Source organism: Henckelia pumila, chromosome 3 (genome assembly GCF_033568475.1).
Source record: "Henckelia pumila isolate YLH828 chromosome 3, ASM3356847v2, whole genome shotgun sequence".
Classification (NCBI taxonomy): domain Eukaryota; kingdom Viridiplantae; phylum Streptophyta; class Magnoliopsida; order Lamiales; family Gesneriaceae; genus Henckelia; species Henckelia pumila.
In genome coordinates, this window is record NC_133122.1 from 69543714 (window position 1) to 69554066 (window position 10353).

Below are 10353 nucleotides of genomic sequence, written 5' to 3' on the forward strand. Positions count from 1 at the left end.
AATACTCCATTGTGATGTTGTATCTTGAAATATGTTTTTAAAAAGTATCCAATCCCAGTAGGAACTCAAGTTTCAACGAAATACAAATTATTTGCAGCAAATGTCTCAAGAATACCTTGTTTACAGGGCCTATGCAAATATATCGGGTGTTTTCATCTTCATAATGTATATGCTCCATAACTGTGTGAAGAGCCTTATCTCTTAACTTCTTCCCAGGCCATCGTGTCAAAATAGGCTCAACGGCCTTATCAAGAGAAGCCCAAAGTACATCCTGTAACAGAGGGTGTGGGTAGTACAGATCCTCCTGCAGGGATGTCACATGATGAGAGATTATATAGAATAATTCACGGAATACTATCAGTGAGAAATCAGGTAGTTGTTGCATCTGTCATGACAAAACTTTGTAAAATTTATTCCCATGACTTGCAGACCTCTTTAGGAACTCTGCTTATAATTCCCAGGACCAGCTAGCAACCTTGTCATCTATACTTAGAAGAAATTGTACTTTATGAGATTAAAGGCATGAAGAAAATAATTCTTCTCATCGATTATTCAGGATAGAAAACGTACAAGTAATTAAAAGATTTACATCAACCTAATCCTTTGAGGTAGGGAATCTGATGAGATACAAGTCTAACAACTCCTGACAATTTTAACTAGCAGATAAGTTATCAATCTAACTACTTGATAATGGTCTAATATTTAATATTCAACACTCTCCCTCAAGTGGGGTCAAATAGGTTGATCATGCCTAGCTTGGAACTCAAATCTTCATAACTAGCCGAAAAAGTGCTTTTGTTAGAATGCCTGCTACTTGCCATTTGGTAGGAATGTAGTTGAGGTAGAAACTCCCATTTTCGATATTCTCACTCATAAATGCCGATCCACTTAACATGTTTGGTTTTGATAATGATTTATTGGATATTTGGCACTGCTTCAATAGGAGATCTAGCTTAATCAATATCAATGTACACATTGATACCTCTATTGGAGGCTTTTTCTGAAAAATAGTCCCTTCCCCGGAATTCTTTTTAGATATCTTAACACTCGATATGTTGCATCCATGTGCTCTTCAGTTAGATCGTTCACGAATTCGCTAATGACACTCACAACAAAGAAAATATCTGGTTGTGTGTGCAATATTTGCCAACTAGTCTTTGATAGCTTGGTCAACTGGTGGACAATCTTTTTTCAATCATATCTTGATGTTTGGATTCATTGGTGTATCCACTGGCTTGCACCCCAGCATGCCATTTTCCTTCAAGAGATCTATCACATACTTTCGTTGTGAGATTGAGATACCACGTGATTTAACCTTGCCACTTCCATTCCCAGAAAGTACTTTAGGTGCCCCAAGGTCTTTCATCTCAAATTCTTTTGACAACATAGACTTCACATGGACAATTTCTTCTCCATGATTACCTGTTCTTACAATGTCATCAACATAGACTATGAGCACTGTGATTTTACCTTCCTCAAAATGTTTGACAAATAAGGTGTGATTAGATTGGCATTGTGTGTAGCCATCTCCTTTCAAAACATTGGTAAATCGATAGAGCCAGGGTTGAGGTAATTGTTTGACACCTTAAAATGACTTCTTTAATCTGCAAATCTCATTGGTTGTTTTTTTTCTTTTTTTCTGACTTAAAACCTTAAGGAATGTCCATATACACGTCCTCCTCATGCATTTTTCACTCAAGTTGATACAAAAGCCAGTCTGAGTTAGCAACAGTTGACAAGAGTACTCAAACTGTGTTGAGCCTACACACTGGAGCAAATGTTTCCTGATAGTCAATACCATACAATCGTGTATATCCTTTGGCAATAAGTCATGCCTTAAACCGTTCTATTCTTCTATCAGACTTATGTTTTACCGAGAAGATCCATTTTCACCCAACTGTTTTCTTTCCGATGGGAGATTTGTAATCTCCCATCTGTTGTTCTTTTCAAGTGCCTTGATTTCATCAAGGACAACCTCTTTCCAACCCAGATCATTCAAAGCTTCTACAATTGACGAAACATGAACCTGGTCTAATTTGAGATAAAAGCACGGTGTACAGGAGAAAATCGATCAAGTGAGACAAAATTGCATAGAGGGTGGGGTTTGGCTCTAGAGAATAGTCTTGGACAGGTTGAGCTTGCACAAGATCATGTATGCTCCCTCAATGAGATTGTTGCCTTCGAGAATAGACCTAGAGTGGCTGATTCGGGTTTAGATGCTCGCTAATAGCTGTATTTGGTTCGGCTTCTGGTGAGGGATCAATATGATTTGTGGGTGGATTAATTTGTGGCGTGGATAGTGTTATGCGTTCCCAATTTGAGGTTCGACACTAAAATTCTCCCCTTAAAGCGAAGATATGGGATAAAAGGGTTCGGTTCGAAAAAGGTGACATCCATGGATGAATATAATTTTTTTGGTGGGAGAATAACACTTGTACCCATTTTGATTTGGAGAATATCGAAGAAAAAAGAGGCACTTGACCGCCCGCCGTTCAAGCTTACCCCGGTTTTGTGCATGAATGTGAACAAAGGATGAGCAAACAAACACTTCAAGTGGAAGATCGTGGAGAAGGTGCGCGTTGGGATAAAATGCAAGGTTAGACTAGATTAGAGTTTTGAAATTGAGGACTCGAGGCATCTTATTAATAAGGTAAGTGACGGTGAGAATGACATCCCCCAAAAACGTTTTGGAGCAATAGTTGTGAATACCAAGGATCGGGCTATTTCAAGGTGGTGGAGTTTTTTTGTTGCGGGGTGTCAACACACGAGCTTTGGTGGACAATGTCATGGGATTCCAATAGTCGTCCAAGGCTAAATTGAAATATTCTTGGGCTCTATCTGTTCTTAAAATCTGGATTTTGGTACAAAATTGTAAATAACTTAGATGGTTTATAACAATGCGGTGTGAATCAAGTGCGAGCGTGTTTAGACAATTGACAACTATCACATTGAAGAGAGCGAGAAACTTTGTTAGTGAGCAAAAAGAGAAATACTTTTTCAAGATACAAGAAATTCGAATGCTCTAACCGATAGTGATTAGTGCCATAAAATAATGTCACTATCTTTACTTGAGCACAAATTTAAAAACAAAGACATCGAGGGTGGGGAAGAAAAGGGAGTCAAACTTCTCTTGGAAACATTCGTCTTGAGGAGATACAGTCCAACACAAAGAGTAGCATTGCCAATCGTCTTCCCCGATGCCAAATCTTGAAAAACACACAAGTTAACACAGAACTTAGTCGTGCACTTGAGTTCAGCATTCAATTTACTCACTGAGAATAAATTGCAATTAAAATCAGACACATATAGAATAGATTGAAGTCAGATATCTGGAGTTAACTGAACTGGTCCATAACCGACCACTTTGGAGCACGACTCATTAGCAATGCGAAGTGATGTGAATCCGTGCACGGACTGAATGATGTAAAAAATTACAAATTTCCAGTCATATGGTCCAAGGCACCCCGAGTCAACAGTCCAAGAGATGCATAGGTCATGCTGCAAAAGTAAAGCATATGAAAAATTACCTCGATGCACCGCATTACTAGTTCCTGGAGGCGGAGAGTTGGACTAACTTAAGAGTTTTTGGTGTATATCCAGTTGTTCTTTGGTGAATGATTGCCGCGCTGTTGAATTATTTTTTGTCAAAACAGCATTTGCTTGTCTCTCCCGAGCAGGCTTCCAATCCATTTTCCCATGGATCCTCCAAAATTTCCAACTTGTGACAATGACTCTTGCATTTGTCACACCAAGGGTGGCTCGGCTTCATTTTACATTATTGGATGATTGAGAGTGGTGTTCAGATGCAGAATCATCAGGATAAGGAACCGAGGGTTTATGTGCAGTAACGGATGGGCTGTCAATAGGTAGAGTGGTCGTGAGACCCATCATATCTTGCGGCTCTCTTCATGTCGAACTTTGGAGAACACAGTACAGAGGCTGAGTAAAGGTTTGTTGCCCAAAATTCAACCAGAACTTCAAGTGTACTGTTAAGGTCTGATAGTAATTTGAAGATCCGTCGCTTCTCCATGAATCATGATTGTCTTATAACTACATTCATCGTCAGGACATTTCTATTCATGGACCTCAAAGAGGTCTAGCTGCTGCCAGTGACGAGGACGTATTTTCTTTGGAGAAAAAAGTATCTCGAGCTGCATCCCAAATATCTTTTGCAGTAGTACAAAGGAGGATGTTTTCATCGATCTCTGTAGTCATGGAGTTAATCAACCACGACATGACTATAGTTCTCCGAATTCCAGGCCAACGGATTGTGACAGCTGAAGGTAATCCTGTCCGTTTAATTTGTGGCTAGTGATTGGGACAGAAGTGTTGTCGGCGACTACTAGTGCAATGGGTGCAGAAGGTTTTGGTGGCGCCCGTGATCAGGGGTTCCGATGGAGACGCCGTGCCGTATTTGGTCGTGGGTCTTTAGCGCTTTGATACCGTGTGGTTTGTAAGAATTAAAGACATAAAGAAAGTAGTTCTTCTCAATAAATATTCAGAATAGAAAGTGTACAAGTATTTCAAAGATTTACATCTACATAATCCCAGTGGGGAATCTGATGAGATACAAGTCCTACAACTCCTAACTAGCAGATAAGTTATTATCTAACTACTTGATAAGGGTCTAATATTTATTATTCAACAGAAATTAATATATCTCATTTTACTCACCTTTGCACATTCATTCCGTGCTCTATTCCAATCTATTTTATGATAGGGAACTGTATAGAGCTCCTTCCTCAATGACATAACAGTTGGTGAAATTGAGCCAACAAACCTTTTCCCATACAAGTATGACATGGGGAGGTAAACCATTCGACAATGACACCACATCCGTCCTGCAACATAAATGCGTGAAAGTACTTATTTCATCAACAAAAATTCCAAAAAAATGAATTAGCTTAGAACCATTTGACTGTTTCAATATCTTCCTTCGTGAAGAGAATGCTTTAATTAATACATCCATAAACTGTTATTGACAGATTAATTAAATCATCATAATTCATTTTTCAGAAAGCAAATACAAGGATTTCTTAATTTATTGAATATTTTGTCAGTAGTCTGTAGTCTGTAGCCTGTACTCATGTCCAATACGTCTCAAACTCATGGCTAACAGTGAGAAAGCAACAATTTTACCACTTGAGCTAGTTGGTGGGTCACATAACAAGGGATTGTGTTTATCAAACATTTTTCTTAAAAACTAGATGCCAAGAGATATGACAAGCTGATGCCAAAAAGATATCATCAAATCCTCCATGATTATGATAAAAAATCTCAAAATCACAGTATTTTTAATTCTCCATTTCAGAATCTCAAGTATGTGAAATGATAATATAAAGATAGTGTTGGTTTATATTTGCATTGCATACACATCATCACACCAATGAGCGTGGAATTTACTCCAACGGGTTATACATATTTTAGGAGCATATAAATTCAAAACCGCAGTTTAATTTCTGTGTTGACTCAACAAAGTTGTCAGACTAAAGACAGAGATCAAGCATTCTTGATCAAAGAAGTACATCATGATATACTAATGCCTTAAAAGAAATAAATCTTTAGATTTTTTTTTAAGTAAACAAATCTATAGATTAATTTTACCAATACTTGCAAACAAAGGGAAAGGGAGGGGGTTGAAATACATATACAAAGTAAATATTACCCGGATGGAATGGAAGAATGTAGGGAACAAGCCATATCTCAGGAGGCAAAGGATTGTTCCCAGCCCATTCAAAAACCCCAAGCAACTAGTACCATTAAAACAAAACAAGGAAAGAGAATCAGCAGTTGCCATGCACAGAGTCCAATTGAATTCAAATCATATAAAACAGTGGGTGAAGGATGAGTTCTGAACTGAGAGCCACATTTTTCCCCATGATGTTATTGCCGTGGCACCACCATGATCCAAAATCCACATTCGTGCATTTTCCATTGCTCCATCTCCATCATTTGCTCCTTCCCCAAGTAACCTTAATGTCACATAGTTCAAGACTGAACCAAACATGGTGCTTGGACCCTCAATATGCAAACCCCATCCACCATCCCTGTTCTGTTGCATCATATAAATAGGAGTTAGCATGTGTCATCCCTCACGTATGGAAGACAACTAAAGCAGAAGGTGACCTCAACACAAGTAAAGGCATGGAAAAGCTGAATGCTAACTACAGACTAACCTGATGATTGTAAAGATAGCGACACATTTCACGTGTATGCTCTTTTGACAATATAGCATTCAATGCCCCAGTAATGGATAATGTAATAACCTGTTCGATAATATGGTTTAACACACTAAATATTGAAAAATGCAAAACAGATAGGAGGGAATAAAAAATTCAAAATTATTGACTAGTGATAAGTGCCAGACATGTTGGCCGACGGTAGACTCAATTTCTTAGACTTCTGGCCTGTAAACAATTACGTCAAATCCTAAAGATTCACCCGGATCTTAAATTTCATCTACAGAAAAAATCTTTATTACACTTCGAATTCAAATGAGATTAAGTAGTCAACAAAAATAATCAATGAAAGCACTAAAAAATTATTTACATTTTACGTTTGGGATAAATCTTCTCAAGCATTGATGTTTTACTACTAATTCTCTTCCTTTTTTGAAACCATCAATATAGAGCACAACAAAGTGTCGGGAGAAAATCAACACACCAAGCCAGGCATTAGAAACATTGGGGCCCCATAATCTCCCGGCCAATGACCATCATGAGCCTGCAGAGTAGAATGGTAATTTATGGCCCTCCTCAATGTGTTGGCTACTTTGTCTTCTGAAATATCTTCTGCTTCCTCAATTTTTTCTTGGGGCAATTGTACAGTGCTGGAGTTTTCCTTGGTAAACTAAATTCAAAATGAAATGAAAACTGAAAGTCACTCAATGTTATAAGCCTCTTAAAGTTTTGATAATCCTTGTATTTGGCAATTCATCATTGGAATCACAAATCAAACATTATCGGCACTTCAGAAATTGAAAAGTTGCACAAAATTCATAAAGGTCCTCTCTAGCGATTTTGCGCCAAAAATGTTTTATAATCTTGCAAACGATATTTTCTAATTTTAATGGAGAAAACTATAGTCGAATTAGAATAAAAAAAGTAATACCAAGATGAATGAGATTATCCACTTGAAATCCTCATAGGACTGCATTGAGTATGGCCTGAACTTCGAGGATGTTTGGCTGAACTTATAAGCTCTTTAAAACAACTTATAAGCTGTTTTGGAGCTTTTAAGCTGTTAAAATTTGTTTGGTAAAATTTTTTCCAAACAACTCATAAACTCTTTTTAAAAAAGTAAGGGTGATCTTAATTTATTTAAAAAGATCTTATTTTAACATTTTATGTCTCCAAAATATCCTTGCATATTTTCATAAATCCCCATCATATCCTCCACCCATTAAATATTAATTTAAAATTTTTTCAAATGACAAATTTTTTTCTATTAAAATATAAAATTGTTTTAATTTTTTAATATTGGTTCACCCTAAAACTATTTTCGTATATATATAACTTGTTACATCATCTTCATAACATTATACTCTTTTTGGCAATTTTAACAATAAAAAGATTTTATAATACCAAACATATCAACATCTTTAAGTTGTTTAAAATAAGTTTATCTAAAAGCTTTGACATCTTATTTTTAAAATAAGTCCTAACAACTTATAAGCTCCAAAAACAGCTTTAAGCTATAGGAGCTTATAAGCTATTTTTAATAAGTTTAGTCAAACACCCTCTCATCTCCAATTTGATGCTTGAAAAAAATTTAGGCACACTTCTAAAAATATATCGTAAGCGCTGGTGGTATGACGTACACCTAAAAAATAGTTCTTGAACATATATATCCAGGAAATTTAACATGTGTTTTTTAACGTGAGGGAATTATTATCCACTGGATAGGTTCAAATAAAATTCATCCTTCATCACCATTTCAAAAAATAAAATAAAATCATTACAATTAGTCTTAATCGATAAAATTAAACCATCACTCTCTTATCATACTTCTACATTGTAATGAATGAGGCCAAGCAATCCAAATCTAAACCAAAACATAAAAGGCCGATACATTATATCAAATATGACTAACAGAAAATTTCCAATTCTTCACCTGTCAAAAAAGGTACCCTATTTTTGCAAAACTTATCATTTTCTAATGATGTAGAGGCTCTATTAAATTTTGAAAATTTCAACTCCAGATAGGTGAATAAATCCAATCATGCGGTATTATTATATCCTTCTGTTTGTTCGTCATTAAATAACTTGCAGCACTTTACCGAATCAAGAGTTTTGAATTTGACTGGTAGATTAGACAAACAGTGAACTTTTCTGTGCACATGCATTGGAGTCTTGGACAATGGAATTGTATAATTTGCTCAAGAGCTATGCATGTATATTATTTACATGAAAGACATATGAATATTAAATATGGCATTCTGTTATGAATACAGCAGAAGAGTAAGCAGCTCCAACCTACATTGGGCTTGTGAATACCGCTGAGAATATAATGCATTTTTTTTTTACCATATTACTTTTCTTTTAGTGGGTTTTGAAAATGCATGACAAGTTCCAAAATTATAGTTTAGTGAAATTCCTAGGGAAAGAGACACTGTCCTTCACTTTAGATTTTCTCCAAGTGGATACAAGACCTGTCACTCTCCCCATTCCTTAAAAATCTGAATCCTCAATAATTTCACTGCACAAATTGAAAAATATAATAGATCTTGTTGAATGGATCATATTTTCTTCTGATCTTTATGATGCGGAATAAGTTCCATAGAAGAATGAAACACCACAAACTAAAAAGTTAACTGCATGGATATTGATTGGCTTCAACACAATTCTAATGCATCATCATATGATCCTAAATCCCGGTAAAACTTCATCCACCTTATTAAGCCACTTATAGCCAATTGAACTATTACCAACCTTTTCAGAGCAATATCAGCCACCCAGAAAGTAGAAGGTGCAATGAATAACTAATTACCACAAAGTTATCTGTTCACAAGCTTGACATTTCCAATTCATGAAGGCAAATTCAGTGGGAAACTCCAAAAAGATATCCTAAGGAGAAAAGGACATTCTCTTTGCTTTCCACATATATGATCCGGCTCCCTCAAACATACTCTTGACACAAATAATAGTGCCAAACAGGAAACAAGTAAAAGCGATATCAAACCTTTAAACAAAGAAAACTATATTAGTGCCTCACTGAACCTGATATCTCATGAGAAGATCAGAGGAATGCTTTTTCTCAAAGCGATGGTTATGAAATTGCTCTCGAAGGGTCTCAATCTCAGCCAACTCTTCAGGAGACCCAAGACTTGGATCAAACTCCCACACTTGGCGGCCAACATGTCCATTTACTGACCGCAGCCAGGGGCTTGATCCCTCCCCAATTTTCAGCTTCCACATTTCAACTTTCACCTGTGAGATACGATGAATCTTCTCTCAGATTCTTGTATATGCTTTTCAAATTGCAACCAGCAGCCCAAACACAATATGAAACAGAACATCAGGCAACTTTAAGCAATAACATCCAGAAAAGTAAAGATCGTCAGATGATGCAATTCTCTTTAGGACTCACACAAGACAAATAAATAAAATTCAAAGTCAGAGATAAAATGACAACTGTCACTAGTATAAGAACGTAACAAATTCTTTGATCCGCCAACTGCAAAATTAACAATCTCCCGAATTTTTCCTTTCACTAGACAAAAAAATCAAACTAAATAATAAGCTCAGAGGTCCGATCAACAGCTAGTTATATCAGGCACCACCAAATTCCGCAAAATAAAAAAAATAAAGTAACAAAAAAATTCCACAACATAATAATACAAATCGTGAAGAATTATCCAAAATTCACTCCGTAAAATGTTCTGAGAACAAAATATCAACGCATTTAGATTTTTTTTGTTAAAAAAAAAACGCATTTGGATTTTTAAACATACAAGATGAACCCTAAAAATCAGGAATGGAGTGAAGATTTGTAAGCAAGCTGCTGCTGATTTTCCAGTCGGCGGAACTGAAGACAAGCTGGCTGATAGCTCTCCTGGACGTTAGGAAATGAGGGGTAAAAGGGTACAATTGCACATTTCTATATATATATTTTTTTTTTATCAAATTTGTTGTTTTTTTTTTTTTTAAAAAATCATCCCTTTATTTTAATATAAAAAAATATATATATAGAGGAATGCTTAGCTGTCCAACCATGTTTTTTTACTTGGCCTGCGACGGGTTTTAGTGGTTTTTGTTTTTTTTTTGCATCACTAAAACCCACACCAAGTGAGAAAACATGGTTGGACAGCTGAAAATTTCTCTATATATATATATAAAAATAATCACAATCATA

The 10353-nt window shown here is 36.1% G+C and overlaps 1 protein-coding gene across 3 annotated transcripts in view; it reads right to left on the reverse strand.

Moving 5' to 3' along the window:
- LOC140891053 (cycloartenol Synthase-like) overlaps window positions 1-10053 on the reverse strand; it is a 36033-nt gene extending 25980 nt beyond the window's left edge. For all 3 annotated transcript variants that reach the window (XR_012152411.1, XM_073299297.1, XM_073299296.1), the window contains exons 1-8: window positions 9953-10053; window positions 9219-9428; window positions 6664-6849; window positions 6177-6266; window positions 5858-6052; window positions 5666-5750; window positions 4675-4841; window positions 116-304 (exon numbers count right to left, since the gene is read on the reverse strand). Coding sequence is in view for 2 of the 3 variants with exons in the window: in XM_073299297.1 (XP_073155398.1) it covers window positions 116-304; window positions 4675-4841; window positions 5666-5750; window positions 5858-6052; window positions 6177-6266; window positions 6664-6849; window positions 9219-9416 (1110 nt within the window). In the remaining variant the exon portion in view is untranslated. The remainder of the gene's footprint in view (window positions 1-115; window positions 305-4674; window positions 4842-5665; window positions 5751-5857; window positions 6053-6176; window positions 6267-6663; window positions 6850-9218; window positions 9429-9952) is intronic.
- Between the last annotated feature and the right edge of the window lie 300 nt (window positions 10054-10353).